The 27,242-nt window shown below is 39.3% G+C and overlaps 1 protein-coding gene across 2 annotated transcripts in view; it reads left to right on the top strand.

Moving 5' to 3' along the window:
- CSMD1 (CUB and Sushi multiple domains 1) overlaps nucleotides 1–27,242 on the top strand; it is a 2,045,798-nt gene that overhangs the window by 1,741,718 nt on the left and 276,838 nt on the right. For both annotated transcript variants that reach the window (XM_005562521.5, XM_065518732.2), the window contains exons 27-30: nucleotides 6,633–6,824; nucleotides 14,026–14,164; nucleotides 18,657–18,844; nucleotides 23,379–23,573. In XM_005562521.5, the coding sequence (XP_005562578.3) occupies nucleotides 6,633–6,824; nucleotides 14,026–14,164; nucleotides 18,657–18,844; nucleotides 23,379–23,573 (714 nt within the window). The remainder of the gene's footprint in view (nucleotides 1–6,632; nucleotides 6,825–14,025; nucleotides 14,165–18,656; nucleotides 18,845–23,378; nucleotides 23,574–27,242) is intronic.

Here is a 27,242-nt window from a genome sequence, read left to right as displayed (position 1 = left end):
CACCATATTGGCCAGGCTGGTCTTGAACTCCTGACCTTGTGATCCACTCGCCTCGGCCTCCCAAAATGCTGGGATTACAGGTGTGAGCCACCGCACCCAGCCCGCAAAGTTGTGATATATATACATATCTTATCTAGTTGCAAAGAGATTGACGTTATTGCAGCGTCTGGTTCTGCAGTGCAGTACCACACACTGTCAATCCTGCTGTTGGAAACAGAGTCAGACCCACTGCTGTTTTGTGAAGGGCAGCACAGGTTCTGTGTTGCGCAAGCTGACTGGGATGGTTCTGGACGCAGCCTCACAGGTGGCAGAGATGTCCCCTCAGAGGCCAATGGGCCTGTGGAAAGTGCCTCTGTGACTTGAGATTTTCCAGGGAACGCCTGTGGGAAACTGAAAAACAGGACACGCCTCTTCTCAGGAACAGGTGCTGCCTTTTTCTAGGGTCATTGAGGGATAAGACTGATGCACCTGAAAATGTTGTCTTCTTTTTTATGGCAAGAAACTAGAAACCTTCAGAGTCACCAACAAATCCAATTTGCAGAAAAGATATGTAAGAGAAAAATGAGTAAAGTGTATGATGTGGCATATAAAAGAATACAGCCACGGAAGAGGAGTGACAACGTGCTCTGCCAATCGCTTTGTGATAAGCCTGAAGTGGAAAAGCAGTTTCTGCCCCTAATGGAGTGTCCTTGGGTGGGGGCTTCTGTATTAGTCTAGAATAAGCTTTCTTGCTTTTACCAGAAAACATCTTTCCATCATTCATAACTAGAGGAAAATAAAATGAAATTTGTTTAAAAGACCCAAATGATGTATTTTGCACTACATTGCTTAAAATTGTTCTCTTTCTCCTTCCTCAAGCCTTCTTATAGGTTTTTTACTCCAATGTGGCTAACTCTAGGAACTTTTCATCTTTATTTCACCATTCTAAATACAAAGTGTGAGGGTCGGGGGTTTGCTTAAATTTAAGTAAGCCTTAGTAGTTTATTTATGGCAATTTTAAATAACCTTTGAAAATATACAAGCAGATATATACATGAGCTCTAAGTGCATATATAACTGTTTTATTAAAACTTACATTTTCATATAACTGGCATAAACTTTAGCTAATTATGTAGATGCATAATTAGAATAATTAGAATAATGTTGTAGATGCAGTATTTATGTTTATTAGACAACATGAACTTCACAAGTTTAAAACTTTTAATTGCATGCTGCATTATTATTGTTATACATATTCCAAATAAAAATGGGGTTGAGAACTACAAAAGGTACTTTCAAAAATGAACAGAATATTATGCCATTAATGGACATGTAACCACTAGTGCAAGCCAGTGTTTCTACTGATACTCTGTGGAATTCTATTTGGAAGGATTTTAAGAGATTTTCTAGGAAAACTGTGCTCTATGATGACAATGTGGGATACGCTGGATTAAACAATGATTTTTAAAAGCTTTCTTTTTTTTTTTTTTTACTGTAGTACAGCTCTGAACCTTTAATCCCTAATGTGCAATGGAAATCTCTAAGGGGAAACTGGGGTGTACAGTATTTGCCAATCTTATTTGACCAGATCCTATTAACTCCCAGAAAAGTGTTCAACAGAGCACTTATTTTTTGAAAGGCTGATATATCTGTTAAAATTCTTATTTGTGTATAAAATCTGTGCACCTTTGTGTAAAACTTTCTTAGTAGTGGGTATTATATATCTTTTCTTTTGATAAATATTAAATAAAAATTTAATTTTTTTTATTAAATAAGGACATCTTGGTTTTAAAAATTATAATGAAACTGTCATCCCTGATGTCCTTGGCATCAGGGGACTTTTGTTTTTAAATTCTTGTACTGTTATATAACATTCATTTCATTATATAAATGTTGCTGTATTTACAATGGCTATCACTCTATGACAATTATTTTAATACTATACACTTATTGTTAATTTTTTAACCTATATAAACTGTGACAGAAACTATCACTTGGAAATGAATACTTAATTATACATGTGACCACTTGCTTGAGGAAAGGAAGAATTTTCCTTTGAAGATGGGAAATTCAGTCAGATGAACAAGATTGTACATATACAGTAGGATTTGCTTATGATTATTTTCTGAAACCCAGAGAAATCTCAGCAACAGTTGATCATAGATTCTATAGGAACATCACTCAAAGAGTAAATTCCAGGATTCATGTAAAATGCTGGCTCAGGAAAGGTACCACTTTGGTACCAAGACAGTGGCCAATTGCTTTGTGATTCTGGTGATTGTATTCTATGATTAGTGTTCTATGTTAGAAAAATGTGTGGCTTATGGGTGAGACCTTCATGACTTTCTAACTGTAAGTGTTGCATCTTTACATCTATCCTGCCTTCCTCTGCTCTCCCAGGCTTCTCTTGGAGTCATATAGGCTTGGATTTCCCTGTGTTCCAGTCTTTGCAGCTGATGGGAGGAAAGTGGGAAAGTACAGAAATGGCCTTCAGGTGACTCTGATTGTCATTCCCTCTCTCTTTCCATTGAAAACCCCACTCTGAAACCCAAGCACTCTCTCTTGATCTCCACTGAGAATGCTGTTTTCAAGTGAGATTCCCCTGTTCAAAACACGAGTAATGATAATGATATTGATAATGACATGAAGAATGGTGTGTCAGAAATCATGGCCAGTGTTATGAAATAAGTGTGATTGAGGGGCTTCCATTTGCAATATTACAGTAAGGACTCTTAAAACTTATATGCTGAAAATATAGTACAAGTGCTGGTTACAAATGGTTTTGGATTTTCAAACTGTGTCATTGAACCTGCACGAAAATAAGGACTCCTGGATGACATGAAATGCAGAAATGGAGAGAGATTGTGAAACTCGGAAGCCAGCTCTGCCCTGATTGACTCTGCTGATTCCCTGTGATGTGGAGCTTCCACTCTGAGAGTCCCTTGGCTCAGGGGATAGAAAACAAATCTAAGTCTTTCTGATGTTGAAAATATAATAGGAGACTCTCAGGTATAGCTGGAAGACCAAAGGGTGTTCTCCTCTCAGTGTTGGGAGAATAGACAGACATAGATGTTGACGGAGACATAGTTGCATGCAACTCACAACAGCCAGAGGGTTTCACACTAGTCTGTAGGTGAATTTCTACCATCTTTGGGGTCCAAAATACCTCAAGCTGATAATTTATTTTTGAAAAGAGGAAGTTTTCTGTTGTTCCAGGCAGATCCTGTAATCTAATGTGTATCTCCTCTGGATAGGTGTACCTTCAAACCTGCATACAAAGCATTACCATAAGTAAAGTTCCCCAGAACAGAAGTGCAAATATGAAAACTTACAAACAGCTTAGTTTACATGAGAAATTGGAATTCTTATCAGATTCAGACTGTGATAATGAAAAAAAAGAATAAAAATATGAGTAGGAAACCAAATACTACATGAATGGCCAAATAAATGTGAAAATAATCCCAGCCATCACATATCCTTACTAAACGTAATTTGCAAAAAGACAAACAAAACAAAACGAACAGATTATTTTAGTGTATTAGTCTGTGTTCTGCTGCTTATAACAGACTCTCTGAAACTGGGTAGTTTATAAAGAAAATAAATATACTTCTCACAAATATGCCGGCTGAGAAATCCAAGGTCAACGGACCACATCTGGCCCTCTTGCTGGTGGGGATTCTGGAGTCCTGATGTGTGCAGGCATCGCCTGGCGAGGGGCTGAGCATGCCAGCTCAGGTCACTCTTCCTATAAAGTCACCAGTTCCCCTCCTGTGATAGCCCATTAATCCATTAATTTACAAATGATTAATACAATCACCTCTTAAAGGCCTTACCTCCCAATATGACCATACTGATTACATTTCAACATAAGTTTTTGAGGGGACAAATAGTCAAACCATAGTATTTATGAAGTAGAAAAATTAGGCCAAGTAAAAGCTCTGAGATGAAAAAAATGAAAAGAAAAAATAAGTAAACAAATTGGTAAATATGTATGAAAATTTAAACAATCATCAGTCAACTATGTAAAACAATAATATTTAATTTATGAAGTTTATAAAAACAAACGGATAATGACTATGTCTAATTTAAGATTTTTTAAAAAAATAACTAAAATACCTAGCAATTCATGTAATTAGAGAGAGAATAATAAATATTAAAGAAGAAGGTAAGACTATTACAACTAAATACATACTAAAATTTCTAGAAAGTCTACTAAAATAAAAACATGAGAAAAAATTAATTAGTATGAAAGCAAGCAAAAAGGTAGAGCAAATGGGGGTGCACATAGAAAACACAAGCTAAGATGGTCGAGAGAAATCCAAATAGAGAAGAAACTTCAGGGACTATGAGTAGACTAAATTACCCAATTAAAGGACAAATTCTGAGACTGAATTTAAAGAACAGTCTAACTGCATGCTGTTTGGAAGTGAAAATCTAAAACATAGGAGTCCAAGTCATTTGAAAGAGCAAGTGTGTACCAGCAGCATGTACAATAATTTTCATAGCAGCATTTTATATAAGGGCAAAAAGAAAAATAACTCAAAGATCCATCAAGAGGAGGATGGAAAAATCATGGTACATTCATGCAATGGAAAACTATACAGCAATGAAAATGAGTAGACCAGAGCATCATGCCTAAACGTAGATGACTTCCAAAAACATAATACAAGCAAAAAAAGGAGAGAGAGAGATACAGAACTTGCAACATATAATTCCAGTTAAGCACTTGATTTCAGGAAACTGATATTTGTGGCTAAAACTGGAATGCATACATTTATGGTAACTATGAAGAAAAGCAAGGGAATGATAAACATAAAATTCAGAAAGTGACTTCCCGTGAAGTGGAGGAAGAAGGTGACATGGGGAAGGGTATATTCTGTGCATTGATCATATTGATGTATTGGTAAATATTCTGTTTCTTAGAGTTGGTAGAACAGATGTTCATGTCATTGTTCTCACTGTGTTATAGATACACACATATACATTTCAATGTAACAAAAATCAATATGAGAGAAATAGAAGGTGGTGAAGCCAGCTTCTGGCCTCAATTAGCTTGGAGAATAGTAAGCAGAAAGGCAAGTTAGCAAGTTTTTACACTTCATCTTCACAGCAGACTTAATAACTTACGTAGTAGCCTAATTTTTACTGATTTGTTAGCTGATGATAAGTGTGCTTAAGTGATCATTAAGTACTAATTAGGTACTAATTAAGTCCTGATGGGATTTGAAGCAGGTCTGACCAACCATAGGATCCTTGATGTCTACATGATATGACACTATTGGATAGAGCTTTGATCCTTTAATCTGCACAGTTTAACATTTTCTCTTGTTCTGAATTATTTGTTCATTGCCTCCCCATTAGGTTAAAAATGTCTGAATAGCGCAGAGCAGGTCTTATTCTTTTTTATATATCTTCTAACTTTTTATTTAAATGGATTTTATTATTCCATTTATCTATCCATATGTAGACATATGTTTATGCAAACACACAAACACAAACAAATGCTTCAGAATTTACAAAACAAAAAGCAAAGCCTACTCATTACTTTAAGGCTTCAAATATTAAAATGGACAGTGTGATGGTATGTATATAGAATAATACACTAATCTCTTTTTTTTTTTTTTTTTTTTTTTGCTCTTTCATAAAACATTGTGTTGAAAACACTGAAGCACTTTGCAGAGAGAAAGTCAGCTTTTAATCGTCATCTCTTATGCAGTGGAGTGGAAGAAAGAGCTCATTATTCTAATTGAAAGTAAAAATGAAAAAAAATCTAAGCTTTGGATTTTTCAGGAGTATCTTTCTAATTTTCAGTACAACACATAATACACAGCAGTTATAGAAACTGGAGAAAACAATTCCTATTTCTTGAGGCTGCTGCATTTTAGTGTGATGGGGGGAACTCTGGTGAAAGCTCTGGGCTTGAGGGATTCTTTCCTGATTGGGTGCAGGCAGAGTTGATGGCTGCCTATGGGATGTGATTTTAGGCTCATCGTTTGCAATGCACTTTACACGTGATTACCAGAGACTGACATGACAAGGCTCCAGTGGCCCCTGAAAGCACATGCACCACCCTGCTTTGCAGATTCTGGCCTCTACTCAACAGATTTGAGATTCTTTATATATATGCAAAAAGACAGAATATTATTTTCAGAGCTTTTGTTAACATTAGGGTAGCCATATAATATATTGTCCAACTTGGAATTTTTTGGGTGAGTGAAAGGGGGTTATTAATAATTTTGCCAAGACAATGGCACCTATGGGATCCTGGGTCTTGAGGTTGGTGTACTTTAACTAGTTTATATAACTTGCAGTATGGGGTTTCATTAAAATATTGCTAAAGAGAAAATCAGTCTGTGTATATGTATTTATTCTCAGGATAATGTAATTTTTATTTAAAAAAAAACCTTGATATGTTTCATCATTGGTTTCATTTTCAGTAGAATTTTGCTAGAATTTATTCAATGTAAGCACAATGAAGATGTATGTCATTGAATGTATCTCTGGGAAAAGAAACTGTTTTTGTATGTTCATGTGTAGACAAATGACTTATTATGCCAATGAAGAATGCTTCACCCCACAAGAACAACCACACCTACAGGAATGTGGAAGCCATGTTTTCCAGCCTGTGACCTGGCCTTCTCTTCTATTTGCAGCGTCAATTGCAGCCACCTGCAACGATCCAGGTATGCCTCAAAATGGCACCCGCTATGGAGACAGCAGAGAGGCTGGAGACACCATCACATTCCAGTGTGACCCTGGCTATCAGCTCCAAGGACAAGCCAAAATCACCTGTGTGCAGCTCAATAACCGGTTCTTTTGGCAACCAGACCCTCCTACATGCATAGGTATCAGCCAACAGAACTTAGAAATTTTATATTCAGGAATGGATGCATGTTGTCATTTAAATTGCTCCATAAATGTATTATTCCTTCAGAAATATTTCTCAAGAGTTTCTTTCATGTTCGCTGGCTCTCTGAGACTCCTGAAATGTTATTGTAAACCTTTAAACTTTATTTAATTAGGTGGGATAAAGGAAGTCATCCCCTTAATGTACAGTAATTGACATTTACTGTACATTTCCTACCCTTAACAAATGTTATATAAACATGGATCAATCAAATTACTGTAATTTAAAATTCTAGGCGGCTCAAAATTTATAACCCTACCATTGCTATTCTGATTTTTAATATAGAAACATGCCCTGAGGCAAAACCTACTCACTAAAAGTACTTTCTCTTTTTAGATGTTTTTCCCCTATAATACTAGTACATTTAAAACAGAATTCTGAAAACTAGAAATTATACTGTTTTTATTAAAATGACGATAAAAGGAGGTTTGTTTCTGCAATTTATTAACGTTTTATAGTCTGACCTTATTAAAAGGATAACAAATGATTTTGCAGACTTTGGCTTGAATAGCCACCTGAGACAATTTATCATAAATATGGTTTTAGGCTAATATATATTTTATGTAAAATAGTAATTTCAGGTAGATGGTCTCTTCATTCAATAAAATATTTTACCATGAAATTCCTACTTAGAGTATATCATCTTAGTTTTGAAAAGAAACTCTACTGAACTTTATTATTTTAAGGAACTATCACAGTTTAGTACTTCTTTATAATCTGTCTGAAAAATGTAAAATTTAATTGATGTGTGAAGAGAGAAAGTGATCATGAAATGGGTAAACCATTTTGCAGAGGATGACCTTGGAGGGGATTTGTGGTTTGAAATGGTTTTGATTGTTGTGTACACAGCGGTGGTAAAATTCTCAGTGGTCTTGGGGAGCTATGATACAGCGTTCTTGCTTATGACAAACCACTTATCCCAGTTGTGAAGACACATGAAGTTGGATAGCTGTGCTTGTTAGCATTCGCAGCCTTGTCGGGGAGCAATCTATGTTTGTTTAATGTTTGATGCTGCATTTACTTTTCATAACGTCTGTGAACACAGTCACGCATTTTTACTCACGCTGAGTCATCAGAAGACTGGGGAGATTTCGGCGTGTTTCTTTTTTAAAGTGGAGTGATTGCCTATAAATGTGGCAATCATTTTAAACCAATGGTCTATTTTTACATTAGGAAAGTTTTTTTTTTTCTTCCATTTTGCATATTTTTAGGCTCATGGAGGAATACATTAAAAAGCGATATAACTATGAGTTAATCCCTTAAAAGTAATTCATTAATTTATATTAATTTGAACATGCAAATATAAAATTTGGCCATCTCCTAATTAATCTACAAACAAATCGATCTTTTGTTAGATCATCTCTTAGTTATTTTATTTTGACCAGCAACTAGGTAATCCAAAACGCACCAAAAGCTAAATAAGTAACTCTGTCTCTACCTTGAATGTCAGTTTCAAGGACAAGCTGAAATCACTTGCAGGCAAATGAATAATCAATTATTTTGGCAAACAGACCCGCCTACATGCATAGGTATTATGTAACAGAAAAATGGAAAATACATAATTGGAAATAAATTAACATTATATTTTTATTACATTGTAATTTTCTGTTTTTTAGGAATGAGGTTTACGTCCTTTGTGACAAGCTTGCCCATTAGGGCATGAGTTAATCATAATTAGCACTTATGTAAATTATGTTTCAAAGATTCAAAACACTTTTTAATTTTTTTACCTTTTTTCATATTAAAGGGTAATACATTTTACTGAAGACATTTTATAAAGTATATTAAAGAGGAGAAAAACATTGTCATCTTTTTACCTGGAGACAATTACAAATTAATATAGACATTTATAAATGATTTCATAATTATGTATATGTAATCTATTTTAAAATGTTTTAGGCTGGGCGCGGTGGCTCACGCCTGTAATCCCAGCACTTTAGGAGGCCAAGGCGGGCAGATCACTTGAGGTCAGAAATTTGAGACCAGCCTGGGCAATATGGCCAAACCCTATCTCTACTAAAAATACAAACATTAGCCAGGTGTGGTGGTGCACGCCTGTGATCCCAGCTACTTGGGAGGCTGAAACATGAGAATTGCTTGAACCTGGAAGGCAGAAGTTGCAGTGAGCCAGGATCACGCCACTGCACTCCAGCCTGTGCAACAGAGTGAGACTCTGTCTCAAAAATAAAAAAGTTTTAAAATGACAGCATCCTGCATGACTATTTTGTAAATTGCACTTTTTACTTACCAGTAAGTGGTGTGTATATTTTATGTTACTATGTATTTTCTACTAATTTTTAATGACTAAATCATATCTGTTTAGAAGGCACCACTACACCACCAATGCCACTCTCTAGTGTCTATTTGTTTGAATCTACCAATATTGACTTTTCAGGTCCCTTATTATTGTATAATTAAGTTGTTTTAACCTTTTCCCTATTCTAAAGATAGCTGCAATGAGCACCCATGTTGCAAAATAAATCATGATTATTGACAAATGACATATTTCTACAAACTTGCATATTTCTAGGACTTTTTAAACACGTTTTTGTTTCATTTGGTTTTTGAGGTGGAGTCTCTCTCTGTCACTGAGGCTGGAGTGCAGTGGCATGATTTCAGCTCATTGCAACCTCCACCTTCCAGGTTTGAGCAATTCTCCTGCCTCAGCCTCCCACGTAGGTGGGATTACAGGCACCCACTACCACGCCCGGCTAATTTTTTAAATATTTTTAGTAGAGATGGGTTTTCACTATGTTGGCCAGGCTGGTCTCAAACTCCTGACCTCGTGATCTGCCTGCCTCGGACTTCCAAAGTGCTGGGATTGCAGGTGTGACCCATCGCGCCCGGCCCATTTTTAAAATCACTTTCAGAGCAGTCACACAGATTTACCTTGCCATCAGCCATAAATATTTATTAATATTTTCTCTGACTCAGAGAACACACCACACATGATAGATCTTAAGGCAAAGAGTGATGATGTCTTGTTTTAATTGGCATTTTAAATTAATAATAAGGTCGAACTTTTTTTTTCATATGCTTGTTGGCTGTTTGAATTTGTTCTTTCCTGATTGATCAGCTAACTTACTTTTTTCCTTTTCATTATCAGTGTATATTTACTCATTACTGGCTATCTCTCTTTCTTTCTCTTTCATAAAATATCTTAACCTCTCACCTGTTGTGTGTGACAACATTTATTTTCAACACCTGCCATTTGCGGTTGCTTTTTCTTGAGTGTTGCGTGGATGCCTCACTTTTTTTTGCTCTTATTGTTACATTCGAAATGACTCCTACCATAAAGGCTCTTCTGTTTAGCTTTTTGACTTAGTCTAGAAGGAGAATTCTGTAGACCAAAGGACATTAATGACTTTTTTTTTTTTTTTTTTTTTTTTGAGACAGGGCCTTGCTCTGTCACCTAGGCCTGGAGTGCAGTGGTGGGATCTTGGCTCACTGCAGCCTCCACTCCCAGGTTCAAGCGATTCTCCTGCCTCAACCTCCTGAATAGCTGGGATTATAGGTGTGCGCCACTAAGCCCAGCTATTTTTTGTATTTTTAGTAGAGGTGAGGTTTTGCCATGTTAGCCAGGCTGGTCTCGAACTCCTGCCCTCAGATGATCCACCCACCTAGGCCTCCCAAAGTGCTGGGATTACAAGCATGAGCCACCGTGTTCGGCTTCAACTTCCTTATTCTGAGTAAAGTATCCCTAAAAAGTCTTCATTTTCTTATATAGCCTGCAATTGCTTTTCCCCAAGTCCAAATTGCAAAACAATCTGAAAAGCCAAAATGTACCCTAGGTTTGCAGAAATTCATTTAGGGACAACAGACTGTCCTGACATAAAGGTGTCTATTTAGAAAATATGTATCGCACCCAATGGTGTGAACATTCACATGTTTTAATGCAGAAATGTAGATGGGTCTCATTAAAGACCGTAGCTTCAAACCCTGATGGTGAAGGAGCTGCTACATATGTATGTTTGCTATTTAGCATAGTGGCTAAAGGTTTTGAATAAGGGGTTGGTGGGTTGAAAAGAATAGGTGGATTTTATCTCTACATTTATTCCTTCTGGAGAATTTCCTAGCATCTCTGAGTTGCATTTTTTACTATTCTAATCCTTTCCAAAATATTTTGCAAGATAATTAAAACCTAAGAAAACGAACATGAAGAATACCAGACCAAACGAGAGAACAAACAAGGCCAGGCAGCACTCCTTAATTCCACTTTCAGCTTTTAAATCACCTCGTTTGAAAGTGCCTCCTGGGACCTATGTGACTAAGACAGGGTTTCCCCTGTGTGTCTTTTAAATCAATATTTGAATCATATCCCTGAACTATTCCTGCTGGTAGCACCCTGTAGACAGTGCCCTGAATCTGTCATTTTTCATCTTTCAAAACCTGCGTGGAGCAGAATCTTCTAGACTTTCAGGTACCTTCTTTCTCTGCATCAGCTCTCCTCCCTCATCGGTCCACGCAAGCACTTCTCCACGCTGTCAGCAGCATGATTCGGAGGAGGCACTGCCCTGTGAGCGCTGAGGGTGATTCTGAGGAGGAACTGCCTTGTGGGAGCTGAGGGTGATTCTGAGGAGACACTGCCCTGTGGGAGCTGAGGGTGATTCTGAGGAGACACTGCCCTGTGAGAGCTGAGAGTGATTCTGAGGAGGAACTGCCCTGTGAGAGCTGAGGGTGATTCTGAGGAGGAACTGCCCTGTGGGAGCTGAGGGTGATTCTGAGGAGGCACTGCCCTGTGGGAGCTGAGGGTGATTCTGCGGAGACACTGCCCTGTGAGAGCTGAGGGTGATTCTGAGGAGGAACTGCCCTGTGAGAGCTGAGGGTGATTCTGAGGAGGAACTGCCCTGTGGGAGCTGAGGGTGATTCTGCGGAGACACTGCCCTGTGAGAGCTGAGGGTGATTCTGAGGAGGAACTGCCCTGTGGGAGCTGAGGGTGATTCTGAGGAGACACTGCCCTGTGAGAGCTGAGGGTGATTCTGAGGAGGAACTGCCCTGTGGGAGCTGAGGGTGATTCTGAGAGGAACTGCCATGTTAGAGCTGAGGGTGATTCTTTGGAGTTACTGCCCTGTGGGAGCTGAGGGTGATTCTGAGGAGGAACTGCCCTGTGGGAGCTGAGGGTGATTCTGAGAGGAACTGCCATGTTAGAGCTGAGGGTGATTCTTTGGAGTTACTGCCCTGTGGGAGCTGAGGGTGATTCTGAGGAGACACTGCCCTGTGGGAGCTGAGGGTGATTCTGAGGAGGAACTGCCCTGTGGGAGCTGAGGGTGATTCTTTGGAGTTACTGCCCTGTGAGAGCTGAGGGTGATTCTGAGAGGAACTGCCCTGTGGGAGCTGAGGGTGATTCTGAGAGGAACTGCCCTGTGGGAGCTGAGGGTGATTCTGAGGAGGAACTGCCCTGTGAGAGCTGAGGGTGATTCTTTGGAGTTACTGCCCTGTGAGAGCTGAGGGTGATTCTAAGGAGGAACTGCCCTGTGAGAGCTGAGGGTGATTCTGAGGAGACCGTGCCCTGTGAGAGCTGAGGGTGATTCTGAGGAGGCCCTGCCCTGTGAGAGCTGAGGGTGATTCTGAGGAGGCCCTGCCCTGTGAGAGCTGAGGGGACAATTTCTTCTGCACGATTCTTTTTTTTTTTTTTTTAAAGCGTACTGGGGAAAATCAAGTTTTAATCTTTTTCTGTAAAAATTATATTACTCTGGAACGTATATCTGTAGAATTTATTATTATAAATATTTTCTGCAGTGGCATTCAGAGTTTGCATTCAATTAGGCTGTGAGAGTATAACAAAAACTACTGGAGTTAGTTGTATTTCTTATTATAAAAATTAAGTTTTCAGAAATGTTAAGTAAGTATTTAAAGACACCCTTATTACTGAAAATTGTGAAGCATGGGTCTTCATCTTCCTTCATCTTATTTACAAAACAAAATCTCTTTTGTGAAGGGGAAAAAATCAGCAATTAAGACATTTTCTTTCCTACATATTTTTTAATGCATATATGAGCAATAATGGGAATGAAATAAGACATATAACTTAAAGGGAAGACTATGATTTAATTGTAGTCACGCTTTAAACAACTTGGTGACAAACCACAATATTTGATATAAACAACTTTTAAACGCAGCATATTATGTATCTAAAATGTGTATACTTATAAATTCTGCAGTATTTTCACACCTTCCCTGAGATGAGAGGTTTAGGAGAAACCTTATAAAACAATCCTAAAAACTTTCCAATTCAAGAATAAAAATTGGCTTCCCTATTAACCACATTGAGCTACATAATTACTGCCTTGCTAATATAAATGTAAACACATTTAATTCAAAATTGATGACTTCAAACACCAACTAAATTTGTTATTATCCTATAAAGTGGTTCTTTCTAATAATATACCAAGCATTGTGATCAAATGGTATTTCCAGACAGTAATGTTCCAACTCAGCTCCTCACTGATACGTATACTTAGAGGTCACTTAAACTTTTGGGGTCTGCTTTGCCACTTTGAAACATGCGGAAAGGAATTCAAGCCTTCCATACACTGGAGGACTGGGAAGATGTGAAAGGCCATGTTTTCATGTACCCAGTAACCATTTCCTGCACACTTATTCTGATCCAGAAACTGCCTAGACATCAGGGATAAAACAGTGAACGGGAGCCAGACGATCACTGTACCACATGAAGCAGGCACTCAGGAAGAAATAGGCAATGATTTTATAAACTATGAGAAATAGCAAAAGAATTAACACGGCCATAAAATGATGACCATGGGATTTTTTTATTCAAGTGTTTTCCTGTTTGTTCCTATGTGTGCACGTTGGCAGGTGTAGGGATTAAGTCATCTTTCATTTAATTGAGAAAATTTTAAATTATAGGAAAGAAATTTTATGTGCCAGAATTCTCTTTGAAAATGGGGTGGAATGTTATGTAAAATTCATTAACAATTACATGGAAAATGTACAGGGTTCCTGGGTCTTACAGTTTTATCTGGATAATTGATAACCAACACACAATCTCTTTGATGGGGAAAAAATGCTGATGAACAAGCTCTTTTTCTTAAAGAATTCTGTGATGTCTCATTCTACACTGACTGGCAGGCATTCTTCTCTCTCCTAACTTTGTCTCTGTAACTTTCTTTCTGTGACAGCTGCTTGTGGAGGGAATCTGACGGGCCCAGCAGGTGTTATTTTATCACCCAACTACCCACAACCATATCCTCCTGGGAAGGAATGTGACTGGAGAGTAAAAGTGAACCCGGACTTTGTCATTGCTTTGATATTCAAAAGGTACTGTCTCTTGCAGAACTCCTCTTTTTAGTAGGATTTTTAATGCCATACCTAAAAATTGCTTCTTTTATGACCTCAGAGTCTCCAGTGTTATATCTAGGTAAGCACTAGATTTTGTGTCTAATGGAGACTACACCAGGCTGCAAAATGACATAAATGGGAATATATTATTTTGCTTTGGAGTATTCTACTTATGTGAAGATGCACATGAATTATCTTTAAATACTGTTTATCTTGCAGACAATGTGCTCCCTATGAGAAGGCTTAACTTACAGAATGTTCAATAAAAATAATAAAAATATGGTATGGAGACACTTGGTGTAATTTCTCATCAATGCCTCCTGTCGTGCTCAATGCATGATAGTGAATTCCTTTCCACAGCACATCCTGACTTTCCTGAGGGTAGCACTGCTAATATCATTACAATAATTAAGACTTAATAGGGCCTTGAAAATGAAACTTTCCCCAAATGTGGTTGCTGTAAAGTCTGAGTTACTAGATTTCAGTCCTAAAAATATGCTAACTTATTCTTACTAAACTAGAGGGTGGAAGGTCAAATACCGTGGCCATTTTATGAAAATAAACTCTTTAAATAATTATATTATTAGGATATAGTATATGATAATTACTTTTTATTGAATCCAAAGATCTTTTCTAACTTAGACTTTGACTTTTGAACTAAATGAATGTGATATTTGCAAAGGTGAGTCATTCTGTAGACTTTCCTATTGACCTTTCAGCTATCCAGGGCAAGTACCTGGGATTAGAGTTTTTAATCTGTCAATGGAGCCAGTTTCCTTTTCTAGAAATCTTTATGTCAATATTCAAGGCCTGAATGTGTTTACGTTCCCTCACTTTCTCCCCCTGATGAGATCTGAGTCAGTAGAATTTTACGTTTCTGTGATTCTGAATCTTAAGTAGGTTGATAATCATCTTTTCCTGAATTTACTAAACTGCCACAAATTTACCAAATGTTTCTTAGCTATTACAGAAAACCAGTGAACACTCACTGGCTATATTTTTTAGATATCTTTGTGGGTTTTGTTAATGTTAAATTCTAGCAGCATCCTCCTTAAAATTAGGAGGCACCTCTGGTTTCAAGATATTATAAGTGGATTAACAATTGAAGCCAGGTGTGGTGGTTCATGCCTGTAATCTCAGCACTTCAGGAGGCCAAGATGGGGAGCACTTGAGTTCAGAAGTTTGAGACCAGCCTGTGCAACATAGTAAGACTGTCACTACAAAAATATTTTAAACATTGTCCTGGTGTCCTTGTGTATGCCTGTGGTTCTGGCTACTCAAGAGGCTGAGACAGGAGGACTGCTGGAGCCCAGGAGGTGGAGGCTGCAATGAGCTATGATAGTGTCTAGTCTGGGCAACAGAGCAAGACCTTATTTTAAAAAAAAAAAAGGAAAAGAAAAGGAAAGAAAAGGAAAGGAAAGGAAGACAGGAAGACTGAAAGAAGAGAAAGAAAAGAGAGAGGAAGGAAGGAAGGAAGGAAGGAAGGAAGGAAGGAAGGAAGGAAGGAAGGAAGGAAGGAAGGAAGGAAGGGAGGAAGGAAGGAAAAGAAAAGAAAAGAAAAAGAAATAATTGAAAGTGAACACAGAACCTTGTTAGTAAGAGTTTCCTCCTTCCCGTAAAGTGCAACTCTTTTGATGATATGCATATTTAAGGCATTTTTGTGCAAGGACTTTTTCACTGTGTTTTATACACCCCTCTGGAAGTTTGAAACAGATAATCTTGAAGCCTCTCCCAACCTATAGATTGTATGACTCATTACCTGACCCAATGTCTCAGAAACTTCAGAAATCAGTGAAAACCAGTGACTTCTCTGATCTGGAGTTTGCATGTGATCAAGTGAACATCTTCCTGGGAAGTAGTGAGGAGGGAGAGGCCAGAATCCTGTTTAGGGACGAGGATGTCCAGCTTCCCAAACAGGAGGCTGGTGCTGATGAGGGCTGGCCAAGATGTACTGTCAGGATGATGGCAAATTCAGGTGTGCTTTTTGTGGGAGAGTGGGAGTCTGTCATTACTAATGATAAAGGCAAAGAATCAAATGACCTGAAGGACACATGCGCTTCCAGGATCATTCAGGGCTGTGGGTCTTTAGAAAGAGGATGTTCCATCAAATTTCCCTGTGGACTGTGGGGCTCACACATTGGGGTTCAAATCAAATGTGGTTGAAACACTGAGTCAGGCTTTGGCATGCTATTAGAGCTTAGAGACACGTGCAGCTGGCAGAGGTAGCAATAAGGAGTTCACCAAAGGAACCATAATTAATTATAAATTTCACTCCAGACTTCTACACATGAATTTTGATACAGGCAAAAAAGGAGAGCAGATGGGATATATAGTGTTTTATTGTTTTCCTGTGTCTGGTAGTATTTGCAGTGTTGAATAAATTACCAATAATGATAATTAACTAAGCCAAATATTGGGGATATGGCATGACCAGATTTTAATAACATCCTTGCAAACACTCTAAATACAGTAATTATTCCAATAAAATTCTACTTAACCCACACCATTCCTGCTAGCCCCTATACCTAGTAACTCCAACCTTTTATTCCTTCTTCATTCCTGACGTCAGTGAGCTTGTCAAATAAACAGACTAAGAAACCTTCCTAAATTTCCTTTAATAAATATATTCAGAATGTGGAGTGAGGGTATCCTTGACCCGAAACAGGATGGCGTGATGCAGGCTGGGCGTTGCACTGATGCTGGTGGTCCCACGTCCTCTGGTCCCCTTCATGGTGCAGTGGACCCCTCCAGGAGGGACCTTCTGTTGCTGTTTTATCATTCAAATCTCCAGATCAAATGGAGCCACTTAGAACATTTTAATGATTACAAAAACAAACAAACCAACAGGCAAAAACCCTGACCTTCTCTGACTCAGTTGTCCTAAATTTCTGCAAATGGAAAGGAAAGGAAGTGGGAGCTTCATAAATTGAGTGCTTTTAAAAGACACATACGAAAAACCTGCTATAGAGAAGAGAAGAGGGAAGGGGTGGCTGCAAGGGATGGGTTTGTTGGTTTGCTTGCTTGTTTGTTTGTTTTTGAGATGGAGCCTTGCTCTGTCGCCCAGGCTGAAGTACAGGGGCACGTGATCTCAACTCACTGGAACCTCTGCCTCCTGGGTTCAAGCGATTCTTCTGCCTCAGCCTCCTGAGCAGCTGGGACTAGAGGCGCGCAACACCATGCTCAGCTAATTTTTGTATTTTTAGTAGAGACAGGGTTTCACCGCATTGGCCAGGCTGGTCTCGAACTCCCGACCTCATGATCGCCCACTTCAGCCTCCCAAAGTGCTGAGATTACAGGCGTGAGCCACCGCGCTCGGCCACAATGGATGGTTTTAATACTTCTACTTTATCAATTTATTCTGTTCACATCAAGATCATAGACATCTTAACCAAGTTCAGCCTTTCCCTTAGAGTATGCATACTTTTAAAGCTCATAGACTATCAGCCTACACATCACCAATGGCAAATACAGCCTAGCCCTTGAGAGCTTTGGGTTTAAATTGTTACACTCTTTGGGGACTGACTGTATGTTAATGTTAGAGGAGAGAGAAATAGAGAAAAATGGAGAAAGTGAGAGAAAAAGAAAGGAAGGGAGAGAGAAAGAAACTGGGATATTCAGTGATGGTGAAACATGATGTGAGAAAGGTTACGCTGTGCATTGTAGGGACCATTAATATTGGCTGATTCATCCAAGCAAGTAGAGGCTTTTTTTTTTTTTTTTTTTTTTGGACAAGGTCTTGTTCTGTCTCAGACTGGAGTACATGGGTGCAGTGGTGTGGTCACAGCTCACTGCAGTCTCAAACTCCTGGCCTCAGGTGATCCTTCAGCCTCAGCTTCCTGAGTAGCTAGGACTACGAGTGTTCACCACCACACTCCACTAATTTTTGTATTTTTGTACAAACAGGATCTCATTATGTTGCCCAGGCTGGAACAACTGCATTTTTTAAGTAAAAATAATGTACAGGTTGTTTGTTTGTTTAAAAAAAAAAAAACCTTTAAGAATAGTAATTCTACTGACTATTCCAATAATTTCAAATTCCAATATTTTCAAAGTTCCAATATTCTCAAAACTAAAAATATTCAGATAAAAATAAAAGGTCAGTGGAAATGTATCTCTTTTGAGCTCTGTTCTTTTAAACTGCATCTGATTTAGCAAATTAATGGGTACAGGGAAAGGATAGCATAACTCTGCTCTTATGACTTATTTCCTTTTGGCTGTGGTCAAAATAATATTGTATTGAACATGATGGTAATTAGGCAAAATACGATTTGTCATAATTGATATATTTTATACTTATTGCTATTTTATTAATATTTTGATTCATATTACATTTAACTTTTGGATTGCCCTAATTGAAAAATTATTAGACAAAAGCAAATAAAATCACTTTGTGCACTCAAAGGCTTACCACTCTGGAAGATAAGGTAAATCTCTATTCGCCCTATGACGTAATTACTATTCTTTTCTTTAGTTTCAACATGGAGCCCAGCTATGACTTCCTACACATCTATGAAGGGGAGGATTCCAACAGCCCTCTCATTGGGAGTTACCAGGGCGCTCAAGCCCCAGAAAGAATAGAGAGTAGCGGAAACAGCCTCTTTCTGGCGTTTCGGAGTGATGCCTCTGTGGGCTTGTCAGGGTTCGCCATTGAATTTAAAGGTACTGTGACTGCCTGAATTGGGGTGGGAATTGACTTGTATCAGGACTGTTTTTATTGTAAGCGTTGCTTTGTAACATCTTGCTTATCTGTTTAATACCCAAATGCTGACCTGTGTCTCCTCCGTCTGGGAAGATACATGTCTCCTCCCTCCCCAGTGAAGATATTCCCGAGGTGCATTTCTACCTTAACTGGAGGAAGAAAGAGAGGGGGACAAACTGTCCAAATTCATGACCATATAAAAATAAATTGTGGTTTGTAAAATAAAGAGTTTGATGACATTTAGTAATTATTTTAAGATGGGTTTTAACATCTTATAATTTGTTTCTTCAAGATAATTAAATGTAAGTACATGAAAATCACTATTGTTTTTTTTTTTTTGGAAACAGAGTTTTGCTCCTGTTGCCCAGGCTGAAGTGCAATGGCTTGATCTCAGCTCATTGCAAGCTCCACCTGCCGGATTCAAGAGATTCTGCCTCAGCCTCCTGAGTAACTGGGATTACAGGCACCCACCACCACGCCCGGCTAATTTTTGAATTTTTAGTAGAGACAGGGTTTCATCATATTGGTCAGGCTGGTCTCGATCTCCTGACCTCAGGTGATCCACCTGCCTCGGCCTCCCAAAGTGCTGGGATTATAGGCATGAGCCACTGCGCCCAGCCAAAAATAATTTCATTTTATCTCAACATTTTCCATGTCAATATGTCTGTGCCCTTCCCTGCCTCGGTCACCCATGGCTGGTGTGGCAAGGTTTCTGACGCTGCTCAGAGCTCTTTCCTTTGATCCTCAGATCAGTGATTCACCGTTGATTTGCTATAAACCATTCTCTGCCATTAACATCCAAGGAAAACAGACTGACCTAAAAAACCACCCTCAATTCAGCATTTTGCTATTGGGTCCATCAAAATAAATGTGTATTTTTTCAAGTTTATTTCTCATGTGAACAAAATAAAATACAAGGTGTATTACAAAGAATTAGGGAAGCGGACTTAACAAAATATCACTTCACAGTAACGAGGGTTTTCTTTAAAAAAATGAAAATATTTTTATTTATTTATACCTTTGAGTTCAGTTCGTATGAAAAATATTTTTAAAAAGAATATATTTTATGTTCCTTACCTCATTACTAGACCTGTTCATATAGTTTTAAGTAGGCAATTGGTCTCTCTGCTCCCAAACATCAAAATCTGCAAACTTGGTCGGGCGTGGTGGCTCACGCCTGTAATCCCAGCGCTTTGGGAGGCTGAGGCGGGCGGATCACGAGGTCAGGAGATCGAGACCATCCTGGCTCACACGGTGAAACCCCGTCTCTACTAAAAAAAATACAGAAAAACTAGCCGGGCGCGGTGGCGGGCGCCTGTAGTCCCAGCTTACTGGGGAGGCTGAGGCAGGAGAATGGCGTAAACCCAGGAGGCGGAGCTTGCGGTAAGCCGAGATCCGGCCACTGCACTCCAGCCTGAATGACAGAGCAAGACTCCGTCTCAAAAAAAAAAAAAAAAAAAAAAAAAAAAAAAAAAAAAATCACACAGGCAAGTAAATAAACAAAACAAATCCTCATATAAATGTGAGAATGTACTTGATCATTGCCCACTGCAACAACTCCGTTCTCCCCGGCATCCTAAGGCACATGAATAAATGGGCCAATGAATGAATGAAGTATGAAGGGCCTTGCAAATAACATGAAGAAAGAACTTCCTTAATTTTTGTTTGGGTAACCAGTATGGCCATCTAACTGGGAGCTATAGCTCTTGAGGTTTTAAAAGTTCTCCAGTGGAGTCTGTGAAAAATAAAAATCACAGGAAAGAGAATAGGAATGATGCCATTGCATGCAGCCCGGAGCAGTGATGTCATTGCATTTAGCCTACAACACTGATGTCATTGCATCTAGCCTGGAGAAATGATGCCATTGCTTCCAGCCTGGAGCAGTGATGCCATTCCATCCAGCCTCAAGCAGTGATGCCATTGTATCCAGCCTAGGGCACTGATGTCATTGCATCCAGCCCAGAGCAAGTGCTGGTGTGGATAGTAAAGCAGGTGACAGATCCAGTTCTTAGGCGTGATGGGAAATAGAAGGGGCACCAGGGAGTTGTGCTGTGCAACAATTCGCAAGTGCTGGCTAAGGCAATCTACCAGGCTTCTGATGCAGGAAAGCTCAAAGGTATGCTTAAGTGGAACGGACAAGGACAACACAAAACACAGCCTGCTATGAAGTCATCCATTTAGAAAGCCTGGCAAATTGTAAGCAAAAAAAGTGCCAGTGATTTGTCACTGAACATCCTGAAGTGACAACTAAGTAATGGAACTAAAAGATTAGATGCAGTTCATTGGGAAAAAATCCTGCCATCAGAAATCAAAATTAGTGGCTTAAAGAAGAAAGTTGTGTAGGTGATATTTAATCAAACGGGAAACTAGACTAAAAGAGATTTATAACAAAAAAATGATCAAAAAGGACAAAAGGGCAACAGACATATATTAATAGGTGTGTACTGGGAAATTTTTTATTTTCAATAGGGGAACATACTATGAACAAGGCCAATGCTTCTATTCACTAGATGCTCAGTACATTGTGTTGAATGATTGAATAAAAAATCAGAAAAATTGAGCAACTTTTATAGTACCTACAGGTTTACTTATTTGATCTGTATTTCCTTAAGCTAATGTTCTGTGTTCTATATGGGATTTAATGCAGTTACAAAGAATTATCAACATGTCCACTACCATTTTCAGTCTCCAAGTGGCTTTTCAGTAAAGCAATTAGAGAGCACTGGTTCGAAGGCACAAAACAAGAAATATACATAAAATATATATGTGTCATTTAATCTCGAATTCTTAATCAAATGAACAAACTTATATAATCTATATTATATATAGATTTAATCAAAGTATGTAAATTATATATAAGAAATATAGTTCATTAAATATAACACATTATTATAATAGATTATTTATCTAATGCATATAATGATTAAGTCAGTGATCACCAAAGACGTCTCTGTTTGGTTGATGATGATACATGGGTTATTAAAAATATGATTGAAAATATTGAATCAATACAGTTAATCAGTTCTCTTTTTCTTCCTCCAGCTTCCCAAAGTTTAGCATTTTTGTTTTTGCTTTTTCTCTTCCATTATATATTATCTGTTTCTAGCAGGATGGTAGAGTATAGGGTTATACATTTTTTCATTTAGAGATACTTTAGATGGTCTATTGAAATAGAAAATTAAAACTATTAAGACTACCAGAAGATGACTGAAATTGACTGCAGAGCAACATGACTCTGAAGAGAAAAGGTTTTGTATTTTTACTTGGGAAGAAGAAATACTTAATGCAGCCAAAAGTGAATGCCTAATTGAGGGGCCCCAGAATTGGGCAGGTCTCTGCAGGGTGTCTGTGGAAGTGACTTAACTTTCCTTGAGTTTTACTTTCTTTTTTTTTTTTTTTTTTTTGAGATGGAGTCTCGCTCTGTCGCCCAGGCTGGAGTGCAGTGGCCGGATCTCAGCTCACTGCAAGCTCCGCCTCCCGGGTTTGCGCCATTCTCCTGCCTCAGCCTCCCGAGTAGCTGGGACTACAGGCGCCCGCCACCTCGCCCGGCTAGTTTTTTGTATTTTTTTAGTAGAGACGGGGTTTCACCGTGTTAGCCAGGATGGTCTCGATCTCCTGACCTCGTGATCCGCGCGTCTCGGCCTCCCAAAGTGCTGGGATTACAGGCTTGAGCCACCGCGCCCGGCCTTGAGTTTTACTTTCTTAACATCCTTTCCTGGCAGAGGTGTTGTGGAGATTAGAATTAAACCAGAAATACACCTAGTTCAGTGTCTGGTACATAATAAGCCCTCAATACATTTCAGCAATTATTATAACTAAGGTAGAACTATTGGCTGTTAGTACATCCAGGGCACAATGTTTGACCATCATCTATCAGTCAGTATATTTTTTTCTGCTAAGTTTGATGTTTACTCTATTAAGACTAACAACAGAAATACGGTAGTAAAAGAATGAGAACGACCATCCATCTTCATCTTCTAAGTTTGTCTATTGTTATTCGTATAAGAAAGTGCTCTTAACTTTCAGGAATTAAACTGTTTCATTTTGAGAAGCCAAATTCTCCAGCCGTTTCTGAAAGGTGTGGAATGATTTTATGTTAATATGTTTGATGTACAAAAGTTAGAAAATGAACCTCAATTTTTTTAGTCAATTTTTCTTTGATTCAGCCCTAAAATCTATAGCCAAAAAAGCATAAACATATAAAAATGTAGAACTACATTTTTTATGTAGATGAAGGTAATTTTATGTCAATGCTGTGGTAAAATGTGGTTTTTAAAATGGAAATATAATTTTATTTAAAAGGAATTTATTATTTAATTAATAGTTTCACTTGGTCATTAGCCAATCAATCAATATTCTTTGAGCATTTCTTACTTATTTAGGGCACTGTTCTGGGCCCTAAATAACACAACTAAAGAACCAACCCAACAAACAAATACACAAACAAGAATAAAATTCCTGTTCTCATGCAGATTACATTCATTTCTTCTGCAGAGAAACCACGGGAAGCTTGTTTTGACCCAGGAAATATAATGAATGGGACAAGAATTGGAACAGACTTCAAGCTTGGCTCCACCATCACTTACCAGTGTGACTCTGGCTACAAGATTGTTGACCCCTCATCCATCACCTGTGTGATTGGGGCTGATGGGAAACCCTCCTGGGACCAAGTGCTGCCCTCCTGTAATGGTGAGTGCACGCTTGGGTATTTTCTAGAAATACACCTTTCCTTTCAAATGCAGCATCTCATTGAAGAAATGGTTTCACATTTCAGCATGTATTCCTCTAATCAGTGGTGAGGATTGCTTAGAGAGCTAGTGTGGAATGAATATCAGGCATTCATTGATCATTTAATGCAGCTAGTGTGTTAGCCATTCTCATAGGTTTCTGGGAGGAGCAATGTTTTTCCTTCACTCATACAGTTTGACATTTTTCACTTCTGTTTTTGTGTGTTCTAGACCTGTTCTTTATAAGAGGTGCTAATTAGCCTTCCCTAGTTACTTTTGTCTCTCTCTCTGTCTCTCCCTCTCTCTCTCTCTCTTCCCCCATATATAAAATACTGACATCTGGTCGGGCACGATAGCTCACGCCTGTAATCCCAGCACTTTGAGAGGCTGAGGCGAGTGGATCATGAGGTCAGGAGTTTGAGACCAGCCTAACCAACATGGTGAAACCCTGTCTCTACTAAAAATACAAAAATTAACTGGGTGTGGTGGTGCGCACCTGTGATCTCAGCTACTCAGTAGGCTGAGGCAGGAGAATCACTTGAACCTGGGAGGTGGAGGTTGCAGTGAGCTGAGATTGCATCACTGCACTCCAGCCTGGGTGACAGAGCAAGACTCCATTTCAAAAAAATACACACACACACACACACACACGTCTATTTATCTATCTGTATATACAGAGAGAAAAAACAAATATGCATACATTTGAATGGATATGTCATTTCCCCCCAAAACAGCAATAGTTTGTAATTCCTTAGGAATTAAGTTAGTAAAATCATTGAATCAGCATTCAAGGACAGACAAAACTAACCTACAGTGATAAAGTCAGACAGCAGCTGCCCTGTGGGTGTGAACTGGGGAGAATGGGATGATAGACTTCCTGGCTGCTGGCCACGGTACGTATCTTAACCTAGGTGGTGGTTTCAGGGGGGTCTCCACAGGCAAACACTCCTCAGGCTGTGGACCCATGACTTGTACCCTTTACATTTTGCATGGTATGTATTTAAAGAAGAAGAAGAAGAAGGTAGAACTTCATGATTTTTGCAGAGACATTCATTTCTAGGGTTATTTTAAGATGAACTCAAAGACCAGTTTAGTTTGATAAACTATGAAACAAACATGTTTTCCTCAAGATGGCCTAACAATACTACTGGCACCTTCAGGCCAAATAAGCATTTTAAATATTACCATACAAGAGGCTGGGCGCAGTGGCTCATGCCTGTAATCCCAGCGCTTTGGGAGGCTGAGGCAGGTAGATCACCTGAGGTCATGAGTTCGAGACCATCCTGGCTAACATGGAGAAACCCCCTTTCTACTAAAAATACAAAAATTTAGCCGGGCGTGGTGGCGCGTGCCTGTAATCCCAGCTACTTGGGAGGCTGAGGCAGGAGTATCGTTTGAACCCAGGAGACAGAGGTTGTGGTAAGCCAAGACTGTGCCATTGCACTCCAGCTTGGGCAACAAGAGCGAAACTCCATCTCAAAAAAAAAAAGGAAAAAAAAAAAAAGAAAAGAAAAAAGTATATAAGAAACTGAAATCAAACAAACAAAACAAAATGAAACAAAACCTACTTCCCTGACATGTTCTGCTATTTCTATGTTTCTAAGTCTATTCTCTTATGACCCTGCAAGCTTTTAAGTTAAAGAAGTGTATTTGTCTGGACCCAGCAGTAGTAGTAACTGGCACAGAGTAAGAACTTAAGCCAGGTGTGGTGGCTCACACCTGTAATCCCAGCACTGTGGGAGGCCAAGGCTAGTGGATCTCTTGAACTCAGGAGTTTGAGACCAGCCTGAGCAACATGACAAAACCCCATCTCTCCCAAAAATGCAGTACAAAACTTAGCTGGGTGTGGTGGCTCATGCCTGTAGTCCCAGCTGCTTGGGAGGATGAGGTAGGAGGATCACTGGAGCCCAGGAGGTGAAGGTTGCAGCGAACTGAGATCCCGGCACTGCTCTCTAGCCTGGGTGACAGATCGACAGATGGAGAAAGTTAATTTTTGTGTTTTAAAATCATGATTAGAGGCCAGGTTATGCATCAGTCCTTTCTAGTCATCTGTTTAATTAAAAATTCTGATAGTTTAGTCATTGTGTTACTTGCTTTGGGAGACTTTTCTAAATGGAAAGTTATACAGTCCCTCTTTTCTAAGTTTATTAAAAACTAAAATAAGAAGCACTTGGGAGCTTAAAATAGAACTCAGCGTGCTCATAGGTGAGGGAGGCAGTGAGCCAGAGTGGCTTTGAGGTAAAGAGAGCCTTTGACCTAGCATTACAAGTCAGGACTAAGGTCTCCCTGATGCCTGCACAGCCCCCAAAACAGGACGGAGCCAAGCTAAGAAGTGGGTGTGACTTGGTGAGAAGGTGGGCACGAGGGAGCTGGAAGTCTCCGCCCAGCACCCACCCTTCCCTGTCCTGGCCCAGGAGGGGCCACGCCTCCACCCCCTCCTCTCTTGCCGCCAGCCTGGGTGCCCCTTATATCCTGAGCGGCCTGGGCAGTGCATGCCGGTGGTTCTGGGTGCCTGCCATGTGCTCTTGCAGTTGGCCAGGGGCCGGTGGTGACTTGCTGTCCAAGGTCCTGAGGATCCTCCCTTCTGGGCGAGGCGTAGCCCGTGCCGGCAAGGCCGGGCTTGTGAGCCAACGGCAGCACTGAAAGGAGGGCCCTGCAGAGTGACCAGATCTCGCCTCACCTCCTCCCGTCTGTGTCACTCCAGACAACATACACAAGGCTGAGAGCGATGCCAGTCTCTAGGTCACAAATGTTAGGAGGATAAATTCCACAGGCATAAGGCTCCCCAAAACTAGTAAATCTTAATTCTGAATGTAACTGGTTTCCAAAACCATTTTGACGTAGCAAAGGGCAATGACTTCAAACCTTTTTGATTTGACATCCAATCAATATAACTATTGAACATGCAACCTCGATGTCTGCAACACATTTCAGGTACTGACCTTCTCGGCAGTTGTATTATAGACCACATAATTACTACATGAATGCAGACATTTAAAAAGATGGAATTTGAGACCAGACAAAGCTGCTCATGCCTGTAATCTCAGCACTTTGAGAGACTAAGGCAGGAGGATCGCTTGAGGCCAGGAGTTCAAGACTACTCAGGGCAACATAGACCCCATCTCTACAAAAAAATAAAAAATAAAAATAAAATAAAATGAGCTGGGTAGGGTGGTGCACCTGTGGAGTTCCAGCTACTCGGGAGGCTGTAGCGGGAGGACCCCTTAAGCTCAGAAGGTTGATGTTACCGTGAGCTGTGAGTGGATCACTGCACTCCAGCCTGGGCAGCAGAGCAAGACCCTATCTCAAGAAAAAATAATAATAATTTTGGGTAAAAATTCTAATTTTCTTTCTTATATCCCAGAAAATGATTTTTGCATCCCTTGGTGTATTTTTCCCCCACTTCAGATATCTTTAGCAATTATATAGAGTCTAGTGTGAGGGAGATAAAAGTAGGTAGCGAAATTGAGGAAAGATGATGAATCCTGCACTTTTGTTAACTAATAATACAAAAGGCGTTTAATTTATATTAAATTCAATTACAGTTGGATGTATGGGAAGTGATAAAACTTTAGCCATAGAAAAAGCATGGCTAAAGTATTAGCCATAGGAAAAATACTTTTTCTACACT

The sequence above is a fragment of the Macaca fascicularis genome, chromosome 8, assembly GCF_037993035.2.
Source record: "Macaca fascicularis isolate 582-1 chromosome 8, T2T-MFA8v1.1".
NCBI classification, from domain to species: domain Eukaryota; kingdom Metazoa; phylum Chordata; class Mammalia; order Primates; family Cercopithecidae; genus Macaca; species Macaca fascicularis.
Note: the sequence above shows the minus strand (reverse complement) of the source record. Positions and strands in the feature narration are given on the sequence as shown.